Raw genomic sequence first — 19766 nt, forward strand, 5'->3', positions numbered from 1 at the left:
GGGCAGCTAGGTGGCGCAGTAGATAGAGCACTAACCCTGGAGTCAGGAGTACCTGGGGTCAAATCCAGTCTCAGACATTTAATAATTACTTAGCTGTTAGGCCTTGGGCAAGCCACTTAACCCCATTTGCCTTGCAAAAAACCCCCAACAAAACCCTAAAAAAAAAAATACACATTTATTATGTTTATCTTCACTGATGTTGTCTTTCTTAAAAAATTAAGTTTCATTATACTGTAAATTGTTTTATATTATTGTATACATATAGATTTTTAGATTCTTCTGACATAATATTTTATAATTAATAGAACATCATGGGATATATAATGGTATTAAAAGACAGGCTTTGTGTTGAGCTACTTGGGATTACTGGAGTTACTGATTGGCTATTTCACAAATCTAAGAATTTATTAAATATCTACTACTATGTCCCAGGTACTCTGCTAAGCACTGAAGATACAAAGACAAAAATGAAATGTCCCCTAACCTTGAGGACCAATACCCTTCTGGCTTTCCTGTGACTGGAAACATGTGCAAATATGAGTAAATACAAAATAAACACAAGGCATTTGAAATAGGGAAAACACAAGGCAATTGAGATAGGGACATACTCATTTAGGAGGTCATGCTTGAGATGAGTGTAGAAGACAACCAAGAATTATAAAATGTGAAGCCAAGAAAGGAACACATTCTGGGAAGAACAATCAGTGCTAATGCACAGAGATAGAAGAAAAAAATATCTCATTTGAGAAGTGAAAATAAAATAGGTCACTGAACAATACACAAAGGTGACTAATATGTAATAGCCTGAAAAGACAGACTGAAGTCAGATTGAAAAAGATTTCAAAAGTTAAATAGGTTTAATGCTGGAAGTAGCCTCTTCCAGGGGAAGAGTTCAGACTTACATTTTAGGAATATCACTGGCAACTATATGGAGGATAGACTCAATAAGGAAGAGAACTGAATCCATGGAAGAGGTTTATAGGAAATGGACCAGGTTGTTCTGGAATTGGAGACAAAGGGGCAATTGTGAGATGTGGAAATAGGAGTCACTAGATTTGAAAATTATGGGAGGATAGAGGTGAAAGAGAATGAGGAACTGGATAAAAGTTGTGAAAGCATGCCTTCAATGATGGTGGGTACCCTAGAAAGAAATAAAAAAGCAAGGAAGAGGAATGGGTTTCAGGGAAATAATAAAGTTCTGTTCTGAACATTTCTTAGAGCTGGAGATGTAGATGGTTCTTCTGTTGGAAATGTCCAAAAGGAAGTTGGTAATATGGGCTAATCATCAGAAGGATGGCCCATAGCACACTGAAGAAAACTTTTTTAAGGCATGGAGAGGCTTTTGGATTTACAAAAGACAGATACCCACAAAAAAACACCCCTCAAAACACAGATCTTTTGAAGTTCCTGTGTATATACAAAACTAAACCCACTACTTGAATATTCCTGGGATCCATGATTGCATTGCCTTGGAATCCTTCTACAAAAATAACAACTGCTGAGGTCATATTCTATAGTACTAATATGTAATTATAGTGGTAAAAAAAATTCAGGGTCCCTTCTACAGTTTAAATAGCTGTAAAAGTCCCTAGGAACTATATGTGCTCATTAACAGATGGCAGATCAAACTTATTTTGAAAGAAGAAAAGAAAACAAAGCCTTCTCTTGGTTTCAGTTCAAATGCTGGGTCACAAGTAGGAGAGGAATCAACTAAAAAACTGACAAAAAGCAGAATCAATGAATATTTTTTAAACGTGAGGTAGATGCAATGTACTTTTGCTATACTTACTGTATCCCATATCTGAAGCTTTATCTGTTTTCCATCAATAGTTATCATTCGAGCACCAAATTCTACACCTGAATAGAATTAAAAAAAAAATTTCATTCAGAAACTGGTATGATGTGTTTGACAAGGTTTTTTAATGTAAATTTATATATTCAAGCAGTGTTATGTTTTGCTACAAAGATCATGTAGTTAAAAAACATTTATAAATATATATAACATAAGGCAGAAGTGCTGATAAATATAAAGTCAGACATTCAATAAACATTTATTAAGCACCTACTATGATCCGGGTACTGTACTAAGAGCTAAAGGTATAAAGAATGGTAAAAGACAGTTCTTCCCCTCAAGGACTTCATGGATCTATTGGGGAGACAATATAAAAATACTATACAAGCTACACACAGGATAAAATGGAAATTATCAACAAAAGGAAGAAGCTAAAATTAAAGGGGATCAGGAAAGGTTTCTTGTAGAAAAGGGGATTTTGGGGGGACTTGAGGGAAGCCAGGAGGTGAAAATAACATATAAGATTCCATATATGGGGGGGGGGGGGGCACGCGCAACCAGTGAAAATGCCGAGAATCTGGTGATGGGAGTTTTTTGGGTAAGGCACAGTAAGGAGGCTGAAAGAGTTCTTTGTGTGTTTGAGGGCAAATGATGTGGGAGTGACAGTGGTTATAAGGTTGGAAGACAAGGTGAGAGATTGGAAAGGATGGGCTGAAGAACAGGCTATGAAGGTTTCTGCACACCAAACAGAATATTTTTTAATTCCTCCAAGAGGTGAAAGGTAGTCTTTGAATGAATGAGAAGAGGGATGACATGGTCAGACCTTTATTTTAGGAAGATCACTTTGAAAGCTGAATGGAAGATGGTCTGGAAGAGAAATGTAGGTAGACAGTCAAACCAGAGGGCTAATACTGCAAGAAGTTGAGGCATGAAGAGATGAAGACCTGCACCAGAGCAATGGCAGTGTCAAGTAAAGGGTATATTTGAGAGAAATAACAGGATTTACTAAATGACTGAATATGGAAGATGGGGCAGGGAAGAGGAGAAAGGAAAGGAGAAAGGGTATAAGAAAGTAAAGAGTCTAGGATAACTCAGGTTTTGAGACTGAGTGATAAGAGAATGGACAGTCAGGCAGCACAGTGGAGTACCAGCCCTGAAGTCAGGAAGACCTGAGTTCAAATAGGGCCTTAAACACTAACTGTATGACTGGGGCCAAGTCACTTAACCCTCAGTTCCTCAACTGTAAACTGACCAAGAGAAGGAAATGACAAATCACTCCAAGATCTTTCCCAAGAAAACTTCAAAGAGGATTGCAAAGGGGATCGCGAAGAGCAACAATGATAATAAAAAAAGTTAGGAAAAGGGAAGGGTTGAGCAAGGCTGATGCTATGTGTCAGAGAATCAAGAAAGGCTACAGACAGCCCATTCCTTAGAGCTCACAATCTAATGGGGGAAACATGCAAACAACTATAGACACACAAGATAGGCATGGATAAACAGGAAATAAATCAACAAAGAGAAGGTACTAGAATTAAGATTGAAAATGGTTGCAAAAATGAAGTAATGTGGGAAAGGAGTAACAAAGAGGTCAGTTACATTATAAAAAGCTATTTCATATTTGATCCTGAATGTGAAGGGGAATTAGTGAAAAGTTTTACATGATACTCATGATTAATGGACATAACCTGGATGAAGATCCAGCAATGGAGACTAAAAGTTATTAGATAAATAGACTCAGAAGAGCATAGAGCAATGGAAACCTATAGAGAATCAAATAGCAAGGAGAAGAGGGGATAAAATAATGTCAAAGACTAAGGAAAAGTCAAAAGGGTAAGAAAAGAGAAAAAAAGGCAAATTTAAGTTTGGTGATCAAGTACTGACATCCTGGAACTACATATAGTGTCAAAAGGAAGGAGATGTAGAAGGCTGTCTTAAAGAGTTTAGCCACAAAAAGAAAGTAAGATAGGGGATAATAAGAAGGGTCCCCAATTACATGAGGGACCTGCTACTTTACTTGCATGTTGCCAGAGGACTTTGAGGTTAAGGAAAAATATCTAAGTGGTATAGGTGCTGTCCTTGTCTCACACATAAATTTAAGTGAGGCAGAGTTGTGCAAAGTTTAGTCTCATTCTCCTGTCTCAGAATCATTGTTCATTCCTTTCTTCATTGTTGTCCATTTTGAAAGAGGATGAGGACAACAGGAAGATGATATTTTGACTTCTTCAAGTCATGAATTGGATTTAAGTGAGGGAGGACTGTGCAAAATCACCAGGCTCATTCTCTCCTCCAGAGTCAATGAAGTCCAGTGGCAAGACAAGTCAGGATAGATGCCAATGTTACAGGATGTACTGATGACCTTGGCTAAACAAGCCACTGGATCAAATGATTTATATCTGCTTATATCTTCTTTACATGCTTAGGGTTTCCCCTTAACTCACTGATGGATCTAAAATCCAACTATATTGTTTACCCTCAGCCTGCCTTAGCCCATCAGCCTAAATAGTTTACCTGGATGTAGCTGCTGTGCATACTACAGTTTCTTGCAGTCACAGTTTCTTAGAGTGGAGTAAGGTGGACACCAAAGGTGAAAAGCAGTGCCAAAAAGAGCTAAGGCAGCCCTCACAGCAGCATAAATATTTTGTGAATATCCATACACCCTACCAAATATACTATATTATCTCTAAACACTAACAGATTACATTTTCCTAATGCAAAGCTGCAGAAATCACACAAAATCCTTTCACAGCTCTCTACTGCCTAAAAATAAACAGTTCAGTTTCAGATGTTCTAAAATAATGCTCCAGGTAATTTCTCCTGTCTTATTTTAAGTCCTACTTTCTGGTTACTGTTGTTGTTTTTAAATTTATTTTGGGGAGAGCTTTTTTATGGCAAGGCATTGGGGTTAAGTGATTTTCCCAAGGTTACATAGGTAATTATTAAGTGTCTGAGGCCACATTTCAACTCAGGTCCTCTTGATTCAGGGTCAATGCTCTATCCACTGTGCCACCTAGTGTCTTGTCCAGGGTCATACAAATAGGAGCCTGAGGCTGGATTTGAACCCAGACCTGGAACTCTATGCTCTGTGCCACAGAGCTGCCCCTTAAGTCACACTACTAGGTTCCATGTATTCTACTCTCAAGTCCAATTAGATGATTTACCTTCTCCTCTTATTTGCCATCACTTCTTAACTCTGTGCCTTTGTGTGTGAAATAATTTCTCGGGGCAATCTAGGCAGTGCAGTGGATAGAGCCCTACTGCCTTGCAAAAACCAAAAATAATAATAATAATAATAATAATAATAATAATAATAATAATAATAATAATAATAATAATAATAAAATAAAAAAAAATAAATTCCCTTGGACCTCTCCTGAATACTTAACAATCTGATCCCATCACACAACTGAAGCTTTGATTTGTTATTAAAAAAAAAAACAACACAACAAAATCAAACAGTAAGAATGAAAGACAGCATTATGGTATTTGTGGTTAAAGTACTGAAGTCAGAAAGTTGTAGATTAAAATCCAACTATAGACACTTAACAAGCTATGCGTCATCTTCAAGACACTTACTTTCCAGGCTTCAGTTTGCTAATCTGTAAATTAAAGAGACCAGATTAAATGGAGGATCCCTTCTAGCTCTAAATCTACAAATCCTATGAAGGGATCAAGATGAGAAGGTATGGTGCAATTTTAAAAGTGGCAACAAGACCTATTCAAAGGGGAGGGGGTGGCCAAAGGATACAAAATAGAAAAAGGAACAATATTCAGTTATCATTATTTTCCAAAAGAAATCTGGGTGACCCCAAAGCAACTAACACAAAGAAATGGATGAAAGAGCCTAAAATCACTTCAGCAATATAACTATAAACAAAGTACAAGACAGCAGGAAAAGGTAACATTAGTTTAGAATAATAAAAATCTAAGTTGAGTCATCCTCCAAAAAATTTTATAAAGAAAAAAATGTAAAATCAAAATGATCAAAACTGCAAGAAACTAAAGAGTTACAGAAAGAAGTTACAGAATAACAGAAAGAACCATGTGAAGAGGGAGATTTAAGAATCATTCAAAGTTGGTGGAAACTATGACCAAACAACTTAGTTATCAAGTTTCTTAAAAAAATGATTGTTTATAATCAGACAAAATCTGCCTTCTTACTCTCCCACCTCAATCCTACCAATTAAAAAAACAAAAAAGAAAAGCTTTTAGAAACATATTTAATCAATCATAACTAATTTCTGCACTTGTCATTTCCACAACTCAGTTAGTCTCATTCTGTATTCTGAATTCTTTATCTTTCACTATGAGGTGGGTAGCATATTTCATTATTGCTCCCCTGGAATACTGGTGAGTCAATATACAGATAAGAATGCAACACAATAGTACTCCATCACATTTATATGCTAACCTTATTCATAATCCCCTAATTTATAGACACCATCTAAGATTCCTATCTCCTAAAAAGTTTTGCTTAGGATCATTTCTTTTTTTAATTTACTCCTCATCAAATTCCTTTCTCCCCTTTCTACAATTTTTTAAAAAAATCTACTATATAGAAGCCATCTGCTTGTATCCTATAATTTTCATTGCTCTTTTCATTATACATATACATATGCATATATATGTCGACTCATTCTTTAAAATTCTCCATTTGATAGTAACAGGAATACTGGTTTTGGAGTCAAGTTTAAATCTGGTCTCTTAATGTCATTTGTTCCTCTTTTGACTTTGGACAAATTACTTTGGATTTGACATTCCTCATCTAAAAAATAAAAGCATTAGATTCCCTAAAGTACCTTCCAGCTTTCAAGCCATCTCCTATGTATTGAAATTTTATATATATATATTGCCTTAAGCAAGGGCCTTAGTCAAACTGAGACCTATTGAAGACCTTAGCTTAAAAAAAGATCAAATTTTCCTACTACAGAATCACCTTAAGTCATCCTGATCTATATCTGGTACCAGGCCACAAATACCACCCTCACTCAATTCTACTCACTTGTACGCCATTGCATCATGTCCTTCATGTCATAGTCTTCTTTGAGAATGAAGGACAAACAACAAAAAATTTCTATCGTAAGTGTATTTGTATGTGTGTGTATTCTTCTTTCCTCTGACCAGTTCAAATGTCAGTGGCTCATACCAGTTCCTCCATCCCAGTTTGTAGTTATCTATTTGTGAAAACTGATTATGTAAGATAACTTTCCCTAACCTTCTTCCCAATACAATTTTCAGGGAGTCTGATTCTTGAGCAAGGTTTTATGCCTCTTGTACCTTGTTAATTCCCTTCCCAATTCCTTTTTTCCTCCAAAGCTCTCATTCCATTTTTAAAAATAGGTATTTTTTTTTTGGCAAGGCAATGGGGTTAAGTGGCTTGCCCAAGGCCACACAGCTAGGTAATTATTAAGTGTCTGAGGCCAGATTTGAACTCAGGTACTCCTGACTCCAGGGCCGGTGTTCCATCCACTTCCCCACCCCTGTAAAAATAATCTTAAACATTTTTTTTAAAAACTCTTACTTCATCTCTTCAAGGAATTCTAGCTGAGTTTGTGATCAAGTTGTGTTTTTCTGTGAGAATTGCAGATTGATTGAGTCAATCTGAAAGTAGTCTGATTTCAGGGCAAATTCTAATTACTACCTTTAACACCCATCTGATCTCTGCAAGTTCCTCATCTGGGTTTGAATTTTTGCAACAACATATTGCTGCTAAACTCTGCTTTTAATGGTCAGCAGGAAGACTGTTAATCAAGAGTGGCAGGGGGGGCAGCTAGATGGCACAGTGGATACAGCACCAGCCCTGGAGTCAGGAGTATTCGAGTTCAAATCTGGCCTCAGACACTTAATAATTACCTAGCTGTGTGGCCTTGGGCAAGCCACCTAACCCCCATTTGCCTTGCAAAAACATTAAAAAAAAAAAAAAGAGTGGCAGAACTGGGCAAGTCATTAATCTCTGTCTACGTTTCCTGAACTATAAAATGAGTATAAAAATAGTACCTTACCTGCAGATTGAGATAATCAAGTAAGATTTTTCTAAAAAGTATTTGGCAGATCTCACACCTCTCAGACTGGCCAATATGACCAGAAAGGAAAATGATCAATGTTGGAGGGGATGTGGGAAATCTGGGACACTAATGCGTTGTTGTTGGAGCTTTGAACTCATCCAACTTTTTTGGAGAGCAATTTGTAATTAAGCCAAAAGGGCAACAAAAACGTGCATACCCTTTGATCCAGCAATACCACTACTGGGTCTATACCCTAAAGAGATGATGAAAAAGGGTAAAAACATCACTTGTACAAGAATATTCATAGCAGCCCTGTTTGTGGTGGCAAAGAATTGGAAATCAAGTAAATGTCCTTCAGTTGGGGAATGGTTTAGCAAACTGTGGTAATATGTGTGTCATGGAACACTATTGTTCTATTAGAAACCAGGAGGGATAGGAATTCAGGAAACCTGGAAGGATGTGAATGAACTGATGTTGAGCAAGATGAGCAGAACCAGGAAAAACACTGTACACCCTAACAGAAACATGGGGGCGATGTTCAACCTTGATGAACTCGTTCATTTCATCAGTGCAACAATCAGGGACAATTTTGGGCTATCTGCGATGGAGAATACTATCTGTATCCAGAGAAAGAATTGTGGATTTTGAACAAAGACCAAAGACTATGACCTTCAATGTATTATGTAATTTTGCTATCTCTTATACTTTATTTTTCTTCCTTAAGGATAATAAAAATTGGGGATGGAGCCAAGATGGCGACTAGAGAGGAACCTCTCTTAGAAGCTCTCATAAAACTCATAAGCTAAGGACTCTAAATTTTCGAGAGACAGAACCCAAAGAGGGACCCAGGGAGTCAGTTCTCCTACTCAAGGGAACCTAGAAAAGAGCAGAAAGGCTCTGCTCCCCGGGGTAGGAGGGGTGGCCGCCAGAGGGGTAGCCCGCCAGAGCGAAATAACTTCAGCCACCTGGAGGCAGCCCCAGGGCACTGGGAGCTGTGGCTCACAGCAGCGGGGGAGTCTCTTGAGCTACACCCCGGGGAAGCACCATGTACAAAGTGGGGGAACAGCTGGGGACCTCTGCCAGAGCAAGCACGTGGAGCCCAGCCCTCAGGGCACACAGCTAACAACTTGGTCTTTTGGCAGCCCAGATCCAGGAACAGAAGCAGGCGGAGCCAGTAAGCAGGAGCCCCCAGGGCATGAGCCCATTAAACCTAGGGAGGGGAGTAATGACAGAGACTGCTCTGCCCCCCCAGCTCTGCCCCTGGAACAGGACCCAGCGGCTCTGACCACATTCAGATCCTGATCACAGTCTAGGCCAACCCATAGAACAGCAGAGGCCCCCACCTCAGCCCCATGGAAAAGGGGGACGCATATAGTCATTCACAGACCAGGAGGGAGGACAGAGCCTCATACACTGAGACCCTTGTGGGAGTGTCCCAAAAGCTCAGGAAGCACCCCCCAAACCAGGCTCAGGCTGGGAAAATGAGCAAGCAGAGAAACAAGAGGAAGACTATTGAGAAATATTTTGCAAATGAGCACAAGAAGGATCAAAATACTCAGTCTGAAGATGAGGAAGCACAAGCTCCTGCATCTAAAGACTCCAAGAAAAACAGAAATTGGGCTCAGGCTATGAAAGAGCTCAAAGACTTTGAAAATCAAATGAGGGAGTTAGAAGAAAAACTGGGAAAAGAAAGGAGAGATATGCAGGAAAAACATGAAAATGAAGTCCACAGCTTAGTCAAGGAAATCCAAAAAAATGCTGAAGAAAATAGCATGCTAAAAACCAGATTAAGTCAAATGGATAAAACAGTTCAAAAAGTTACTGAGAAGAATGCTTTAAAAAAAGCAAAATTGGCCAGATGGAAAAAGAGATAAGAAAACTCTTTGAGGAGAACAAATCCTTCAGACAAGGAATAGAATTCAGGGAGATTGATGAATTTGAGAAACCAGGATTCATTACTTCAAGACAAAAAAAATGAAAAATTAGAAGAAAATGTGAAACATCTCACTGAAAAAACAACTGATATGGAAAACAGACTTAGGAAAGATAATTTAAAAATTACTGGAATACCTGAAAGTCATGATCATCCAGAGCCTTGACATCATTTTCAAAGAATTACTACAGGAAAATTGCCCTGATATACTAGAAGCAGAGGACAAAATAGAAATGGAGAGAATCCACCGATCCCCCTGAGAAAGAGATCCCAAAAAACCAACCCCTAGGAATATTATAGCCAAGTTCCAGAACTCCCAAGTCAAAGAGAAACTATTACAAGCAGCCAGAAGGACACAGTTCAAATACCATGGAGCGGCAGTCAGGATCACACAGGACTTAGCAGCAACTACACTGGAAGCTCATAGGGCTTGGAATATAATATACCAGAAGGCAAAAGAGCTTAGAATGCAACTGAGAATCAACTACCCAGCAAAAATGAATGTCCTCTTCCAGGAAAAAAGATGAACTTTCAATGAACCAGGGGAATTTCAAAGGTCCCAGTTGGAATGGCCAGAGCTCAACAGAAGGTTTGATCTTCAGATACAGGACTCAGGTGAAGCATGGAGATTGAAGGAGAAGGGGAAAATATGAGGGACTTGATGATGAATTGTATGTATTCCTGCATAGAAAAATGACACTAATACTCATATGAATCTTCTCAGTTAACAGAGCAGGTAGAGGGAGCTTTTATAGTTGAAGCACCGGAGAAAGCTGAATTTGTAAATAAAATATGGTATAAAAATGGAGTCAATAGAAAAAAAAGGGAAATATAATGGGAGAAAGAAAAAGGAGAAGGGGAACAGGCCAAAATATCTCATATAAAAAGTTTTTTCTTTATTACAATGAGCTATTGCAATGATATGGAAGGGGGAAGGCAAGGGGGAATGAGGGAATCTACACTCTCATCAGAGGTGGCTAGGAGAGGAAACAGCATATATACTCAATGGGGTACAGACATGTGGAGTGAGAAGGAGAAGGGGGGGACAGGGGGAAGGGGGGGGGATGTGAGTGATGGAGGAGAGGATGGACCATGGGGGGAGAGTGTTCAGATATAACACATTTTTCTTTTTACTTCTTGGAAGGGGCTGGGACTGGATGGCCTGTCCGGGACCATAGGGCCAGGTGGATGCTGGGCCTAAGGGGTGGGGAGGCTCAGGGCCTCTTGGCCCCAGGACCAGGGATCTGTCTGCTGTGCCACTCAGATACCCTACAGCAGAGTCAGAGTGAAAGGAGAGAGAAAATATAGTACATGGTAGTGGAGAAATATGAAAGGAGGGAGTTGCGATCAGCAATGGCAACAGTGGAAAAATAGGGAAGTAACTTTTGCGATGGACTTACCATAAAGAATGTGATCCACCGGCGACAGTTGTTGGTGTTGGAACATAACATTTTTATTATTATTATTCTTTGGGGGGGGGGGTGCAGGGCAAATGGGGCTGGGTAGACTGCCTGGAGCCACATAGCAGAGTGATTGCTGGATGTCTGAGGCCGGATTTGGACCTGAGTGCTCCTGGCTCAAGGGTCAATGCTCTATCCGTCACCCAGCCATTATTACTATTTTATTTTGGGTCTTTTTTTGGTTTTTTTTCAGGGCAGTGGGGTTGGGATGGCTTGCATGTCACATGGCTGGGTGATTGTTGGGTGTATGAGGCCACATATGGGCTCGGATGCTCCTGACTCCAAGGCTAGGGCTCTGTCTGTGTCACCTGGCCATACCTACAATTATTAGTATTTTTTTTAATTTTAATTTTTCTCTCCCCTTTACTTTATCGCTCAAGCAAGTCTATATTTTGTGGGGGGAGGGGTATTCTGTTTACTCTTAAAACAAGAATATTTTATTAATGTACAAAAAAAATTATTTGTACAAAAAGAAATATTTTTAAAAAAGGATAATAAAAATCTAAGGAAATGCTCATCACATTCAACTGAGATCAATACATACCATGGAAACAATGTAAAGACTAACAGACTGCCTTCTGTGGAGGGGGGGTATGGAAGCAAGAATGGGGGGAAAGTTGTAAAACTCAAAATAAATAAAATCTTTCTAAAAAAGAGAAAAAAAAGGATATGATTTCTCTCATCACATTCAACTGAGATCAATGTATACCATGGAAACAATGTAAAAAGACTGACAGAATGCCTTCGGGGGGGGGGGGGGGGCACACAGCTAGGTATTCATTAAGTGTCTGAGGTGGTATTTGAACTCAGGTACTCCTGACACCAGGGCCAGTGCTCTATCCACTGCACCACCTAGATGCCCCAATAAGATCTTTCTTAAAAAAAAAAAAAAGTACTTGGCAGGCTGGGTCTATAACAAAAATCTCTTGATCTGATTACAACCTGTCCTAAGGTAGGGTGGAGTTGGGCCTGCCTGACTAGTCCCTAGTCTATAGAGCTCCCTGCCTGTCTCCTTTTACCCTCCAAAAGATAGCATTTTTCAAAAAATCTTAAAAGGAAAATAACCTACATACATTCAAACCAGGGGGCAACGTGAAAATAAAAAGAAATCTAGAAACAAAATCCAAAGCTTCAAGAAACAAAGGAAAAGTACTATAAAGTAGCCACAAATTAGAAGAACTCAGTTTAGCAATAAACCATATCAAAAACTCATACAAAGTTATAGATGCAACTATGTAAAAAGGAGATTTAAAACTTTGGAACAGGATAATTCAAAAGACTGAAGATAAGGTTTACAACCAAAAATAACCTATTAAACTGAGGTGGTGGGGTGGGGGGGGAGAAAGGGCACTTTAATTGAAATATTTTCAGAAACTGCAGGAAAAAAAAAGATAGAACTAAGCAGAAACTATGAAATACAAATCCAGAAGTAAAATGGAACTTGGAAGGTAAATACATTTGAGCAACTGAAGGACACTAAATGATGATCTCCTACCATTCTTACAGGAGAAAAAAGATAACTGTTCTTCTCAAATCCATTGTCTTCAAGGATCACAGAGGGAGTTAAATAATAGCTTGGCTTTATTTTGATCTCTTTTGAGAATTTTAAGACAGACAAGAGAAATAAAGGAAAGACATACAATAAAAACATAGACAAAATGAAAAATAGTCTTTAAAAAAATTATTGAACTGAAATAAAATTAGGTGCTTATTTTAAGCATAATAAACTTAGTTAATTTAACTTCTTAAAAAGGGAAAATCAAATTACTACCAGAATAAACAAATGAAGAGGATAAAAAGAAAATCAATAAATAAAAATTTTGCCCAATTTCATGCCAATAAAACTGATAACCTAAACAAATTTTTATAAAATCAACAAATGACAGGTCCAAAGGGCAGCTAGAGTCAGAAGGACTTAAATTCAAATCTGGTCTCAGACACTTAATAATAAGCTAGCTGTGTGACCTTGGGCAAGTCACTTAATCCCACTGCCCTGCAAAAATAAAAAACAAAACACCAACAACAAAAAAAAAAGAAAAAAAAACTGGGTCTAGGTGAATTTGAATGAATTCTAGCAAACTACTTCCTGTATTAAACTCAAAAAACTCTTAAGGAAATCATACCAAATTCCTTCTATAAAACAATTATAATCAACATTAACAGTAACAGGTTAATGCTAATATAACATGCTATATACCAGATTTATATACCAGAAGTGCATTAAGAAAACTATAGATGAGATAGTCTCTACTCTTACAAGCTGTCAAAACAATAAAAACCACACTGACTGTGTATCAATATAACTAGAAAAGGCAAAACAAATTATAGGAATAAATGCAACTCTCATTAGTATGGATGTGAATATCTAGAAGCAAGAAATAACATTCTCTAAATGTCTAAGGCTAATTTTGAACTCAAGTCTTTCTGAGCCCAGGCTCATCCTTTGCAGTGTGCCACCTAGCTGTCTATTGGTAAGTAATAAAGTATTATTGGAAAATATGTATTTTATTCATATTTAAAATATGCATCAAGTTGGATGGATCCCTGTATTGAACTTATAAAAGGAATGGATAAGAGAAGCACATACTAAAAGCATAGGCAATGTGGAATAATTGCCTGCTTTATGCCAGGCATTGTTCTAGGCAGGACTCAACTCAGCCAGCTACAGCTATTGCCATGGGGGGTAGAGAGCCTCCTCACAGTTCCAGGGCATAAAGGGGGTGCTTGTGGTCATCCACAGACCAGAGCACAGTCAGGAGAGCAGCCAGTCTTTCAAAAGACATTGAAAGAATTGAGGTTCTTAAGGGAAATGTCCCAAAAATACTCAAAAGTTTGAGAAGCACCTTACATCAAGGTCATAGGCAGGGAAATGAGCAAACATTTTACATTTCAAAATAAGCTTTATTGTTTTTAAAACTGCAAAAAATATTCTTAGATCTTGCTGGACTTGACTCTCCGGGCATAGTTTGGTGATCCCTATGTTAGGGATAGGCACAGAGCATTCCTGGGCTCAGAAAGACCTGATTTCAAATCTAGTCTTAGATGCTTATCTGTATGACACAAGGCAAATCATTAACTTGTCTCAATTTTCTCATTTGTAAAATAGGGATAGTTCTAGCACCTATTCCCCATGGGTTGTTATGGGGATAAAATGAGATAGTAACACAACAAGAAAAGACAAATTCCATTCAAAATAACTACAATTGAAAGGTTCTACCAAGACAATTTATGACCCTGTCCTTAAACACACCCAATGAAGTAGAAAGAAATTATACTAAATCAATTCTCTTATTCAATTATATACCAAAAGTTTAGATAGAAAAAAAAATTCAAGGAAAATAATAGGGAAAAAAGTTTCAAAGAAAGGGGATTCTTTTCTGGATTCATTATTTAACTTGATGCACTCTACATTCCAAACTGGACTACTTGCCATTCCCTTTACATGACAATCCATTTCCTGCTTCCATGTCTTTATATAGTTGTTTCCCCACATCTGGAATGTCATTCCTTTTACCTCTAATTCTTGGAATTGCTCTAGATTTCTTCAAAACACAGATCGGGTGACACCTATCTACTACATAAAGGTTTTTCCATGTTGATAGTGATTTTATCTTTTTAAAAGTACTCTTTATTTCACAGTCACAGAATTTTAGAGAGATGGGATATCAGAAGATACTTAGTCCATTGCATACATGAATAAAAATCATCATGCTCTGTACTTGTTCAATCATTCTGCCTGGGCATATCCAAAAGGATGCCCACTCAGTCTGAAGATAGAAATTCTTTCCAAAAAAAACCCCCCCAAAAAACCAAAACACTATACAATAGAGGAATGGGTCTATCTTCCAGCAAAATCTGCCTCATTGGAATTTCCTTTTGCCCATCTTTATTTGTCTTAGATTCCAAATTGAACAGTGAAATCATTCATTAAGCACTTATTTTTGCCACTGTGCTGTTGATAATACAAAGAAAAGGGGGAAAACACTTAACCTGAAAGAGTTCAAAGTTTAATGAAAGAGACAACATGTAAATAAGTATGTACAAACAAGATATGTCCAGAAAAAAATGGAGGTAACTCAGAGCTAAGACATTAGCATTAAGGGGAACTAAAAAAACGCTTCTAATAGATACGATTTTAGTGAGAACTTGGAGGCACCTAGCAGGGAGCTGCCTGGCTGCTTCCAGAGTGCTCAGCCCAAAGACAGTAAGAATGCACCAAAGGCTCTATGGTATCCATGGGACAGGACTCGGTTACTTAGTACATATTCAGAACCTGATAGCAATCTGGGGGCCCCTATTGCCATAGCAGAGCAGGGACCCTCCTCAAAACTCCAGGGCAGAAGGGAGTGCTTGTGGTCATTCAGAGAGCCAAGCACAGGTCAGGATAGCAGTCAGAGTCTCTCAAAAGACATTGAACAAATTGAGGTTCTCGGGGGAGTGTCCCAAAAACACTCAAAAGCCTGGGACACACCTTAAATCGAGGTCATAGGCTGGGAAAATGAACAAAACAGAAAAAAAAAAAGAATCTGACCATAGATAATTACTTCAGTCCAGTGGAGGATTGAAACACACACTCAGAAGACGACAAAGTCAAAGCTTCTATATCCAAAGTATCCAAGCAAAATAGGAATTGGTCTCAGGCTATGGAACAATTCAATAAAGATATTGAAAATCAAGTAAGGGAGGTAGAGGAAAAATTGGGAAGAGACAAGTGATGCAGAAAAATCATGTAGAATGGAACTAAGGGAAGCTGATGACTTTGTGAGAAATCAAGAAGCAATAAAACAAAACCAAAAGAATGAAAAACTAGAAGAAAATGTGAAATATCTCACTGGAAAACAACTGACCTGGAAAACAAATCCAGGAGAGATAATTTAAAAATTCTTGGGCTATCTGAAAGTCATAACAAGGAAAAGAAACAACTAGCTAGAACTTGAAGCAGTCTACGCAAGCCAGGAAGGAAAGAATTCCAATCATCAAGTCAACTGGTGGAAAATGCACGTAGTTAGGAGATAGAAGAAGAGTAATGATCCTTAGCCTATTGCAGAATTAAAAAAAATTTTATATTAAATAAATCCCATATTACAAACTTGACCTCTTCTGAACTCACACTATTCAGTGAATTATGTCTTCCTTGTGATATACCTTTATCTTGTGAATTTAGATAATGTTAAAGTCTTATATTTGAATTCAAAAAGTTAACTTTTCAAAGTTCAACATGGAGAGAAATCCAGAAAGTAGTTCAACTGAAAAAGAGATGGAGATTTTTAGTGAATTAAAATTATGGGTGTTATATGCCAACCCCTAAGAAGCAAATCTAATCTTATTCTTCATGAGATAAGGCAGTGACTAGAACTAGGGCATGCCATACTAGTCAAATCTGATATACTGTATTCACTTCTGAGTGTCACATTTCAGGAAGACATTAACTAGATTCCAGAGGAGGACAACAGTTATTAGCATCAAGATCAATTTTCTTATTTTACAAGTGACGGAATGAGGCCATGAGACTGACTTATCCAAGATATCACAGTTACTAAGTATCAAAGCCAAGATTCAAATCTAGGTCCTAAGAATATTTCAGTCTGACAATAGGCAGATATATGAAATACATGATGGCTTTCTTCAAGCATTTAAAGGCCTACCAGAGGAAGTTATATTGAGTTTAGTTTGCTTGGTCCCAGAGGGAAGAATGGGAGAAATAATTAGAAGTTGCAGAAAGGAAGATTTTTGGCTTCCTCAAAGAATAGCTTAAGTGAAGGTGTGACGATATTTTCATGTAAAGCTAGGTAAAAAAAATACATTTTCCTTCAATAAACATCTTGTCTGCTAAAACATTTAGGGTAACATGTTCAAGATATTTAATACCTTGTACCTGCAGAAGCACTTTATGATTCCATTTTTTTCATAGAAACTACTCTATTTCATGCAACTTATAATTATTGCTACAATAGATTCTTTACCAACTACCCTTTATATATCCTTTAAAAGATTACAATTGCCTTCTCATCCCTTCAGTTTTACTTAAATTATAAATTTATGAATTTATAAAACTTACCAATAGTAAGGTCATGCACCGGCTGAAACCTCTTATCTGTAAACTGTAGCAATAAACATGATTTCCCAACACCTGAAAAAAAATGCACATATATCTTTTAATTACTACTGGTACATGGCAAAAAGAAACAGAGAGGAAAAAAAAAGCAAAAAAGAACTAAGGCATGAACCACTAAGTAACATGGGTCTTTAAAAAAGGAACATATTTATTTTAAAATCTTTTAAAAACATAAAGGAGCATTTACCAAAATGTTCACAGCAGCATATCTGTCGCAATAAATAGATAGATAGACAGCTAAATAAATAAATAAATAAATAGAAGCAAAGTAGTCTTCCATTGACTGGGGAATGACTTAACAAAGCAACATAAGAAATAGCTAAAATGAGAGATCATGATAAACATTAGAAGGTATTATGAAACATATCTAGAAGAGAACCATGAAAACAAGATATATAATGACTACAATAATGTTAATGAAAATATTAAACAGGAGTGGAACTCTGGGTTAAATATCATGATCAGTCAATTAACTAGCATTTTATGTGCCAAACAGTGTGATCAATCTCCTAACAGTTAATATGAATTGAGGTAAAGACTGAATCAGCGGTTTTGTTTAAATATTCTTTGTTTAAAAGAAAAAAGGACAAAAAGAAATTGGCAGAGGGGAAAAGAGAGAGATTTAAGGGAAATTAGAAGACACAACCCCCCCCATCCTGTAATACTTTTTTGTATCCTGTAATACTTTTTTGTTTGTTTTAATCTAGAATGAGAAGGGAGCAAGACCTAAGAGAATGATTACTCAATAATTCTTTGAGTCATATCTTAGGGTACCCCCACACAAATGGGTATTCTTTTGACAATGGTATACTAATAGCATTCAGGCAAGAGGGAGATTGAATAGGGAAGAACAGGGCTAAAGGAAATCAAGAAGCTAAGCTTTTATATCTTTGGGATTACAATGCTAATTCTCTACTGCCTCATTTCTGAGTGGTTCCAAAAGATTACACTGCCATATTCTTCATTCTCTTTTTTCTTTCCATAACCTTCCTATTCCAAAAATAATGGTAGTCAGAATTGGAAAATAGGATAGAACTAAATGAAAATATCATTTCACTTTCCTTAACATTTCTCTTCCTGCTTTTAAATTATGTACTTATTGATGATAACAGTAACCCTGGACTAAGATGCAATTATTTTTGGACTTGGATAGGGTTTAAATTATCCCCAATTGGGGGCAGTGAGGTGGCCCAGTAAAGCACTGGCCCTGGAGTCAGGAGTAACCTGGGTTCAAATCTGGTCTCAGACACTTAATAATTATCTAGCTGTGTGGGCTTGGGCAAGCCACTTAACACCATTGCCTTGCAAAAAAAAACCCTAAAAATAAATAACAAACAAACAAACAAATAAATAAATAAACAAATAAATAATCCCCAGTTCAGGAGAGTACACTGAGAGATCAAATTGAAGTTCTGAAAAACAATATTGCTTCAGTAAAAGCTAGATAATATTTTAAGCTCTACATGCCAAATGTCAAAATCAAGGATATTACATAGGAACAATTATGATAAGAGGAAAAAATTTCCAAATTTTTGTTGACAAAATTCAAAATAAAATAACTGAGTGACCAAATACAGGTCTACTAATGAGAAAAATGGACTTCTGTTTTAGAGGATAACATTTTATTTAATGAGTTCAAAGTTACTGCAAATGTTAGGTATGGTCAAAAATTGATATCAATCTACAAGTATATGATTTTAATTAAGCATATTCATCATTTGGAAAGCATTCATAGAATTCTATTACATTTCTCTCTTGATATTTGCCTTTAGCATGTCATTTTGCATGGTGAACTAAATACTTCCAATAGAAATTTATTTGGAATCTTGTCATTTGCAGTTAAATGAATTTTTCAAAAAATGTAAATTACTTTTGCACTTAACTCAAGACCTGAAAACTAAACTGCCAGAACAGAAATTTGAGCTCATGAAATTATCTCCTACAAAATTGCATGGAAATGGAAATCTTGCTTCTAAGTAAATGAAAAGATGATGGTATTCTCAATATTAAATGGGAAAGTAAGAGCTATGTGGCAAAAGACAGAGCACTAGGCTTGAAGTCATGAAGAAAGAGTTTAAGTTCTACTGTAGGAAATTATGAGCTAAGTGACCCTAAGTAAATCACTTAACTTCCCAGTCTCAGTTTCTATAAAATGAGATGGTTGGATTCTATAGTAGTGTCCATCTCTAATTCTATGATCCTACAAAGTTATATCAGTATCCTTGCTCAGAGACCTATACTTCCTTCTTTCCTGAGAAAATAAAGGCTATGAGGCATGGACTGCCTCTTCTCCTATATACCTCAGTATACTTTTATAGTTCCCTTTTCTTTTCCTTTGGTTTAGAGAAGTTAATCAGCTTGCCCAGAGCCACATGCCAAGAAAGTGTCTAAAAATAGATCTGAATTCAGGTCTTCTTCTAAGTCCAGCATTCTAAGCAATATAACACCCAAATGTTGTTGTAAA

The 19766-nt window shown here is 37.1% G+C and overlaps 1 protein-coding gene across 1 annotated transcript in view; it reads right to left on the bottom strand.

Moving 5' to 3' along the window:
• Window positions 1-19766, bottom strand: part of RAB2A (RAB2A, member RAS oncogene family) — an 89644-nt gene that overhangs the window by 46395 nt on the left and 23483 nt on the right. Inside the window, exons 2-3 of the mRNA XM_074202722.1 lie at window positions 17246-17317; window positions 1790-1857 (exon numbers count right to left, since the gene is read on the bottom strand). Coding sequence (XP_074058823.1) covers window positions 1790-1857; window positions 17246-17317 — 140 coding nt within the window. The remainder of the gene's footprint in view (window positions 1-1789; window positions 1858-17245; window positions 17318-19766) is intronic.

This window comes from Macrotis lagotis, chromosome X (assembly GCF_037893015.1).
Source record: "Macrotis lagotis isolate mMagLag1 chromosome X, bilby.v1.9.chrom.fasta, whole genome shotgun sequence".
NCBI classification, from domain to species: domain Eukaryota; kingdom Metazoa; phylum Chordata; class Mammalia; order Peramelemorphia; family Peramelidae; genus Macrotis; species Macrotis lagotis.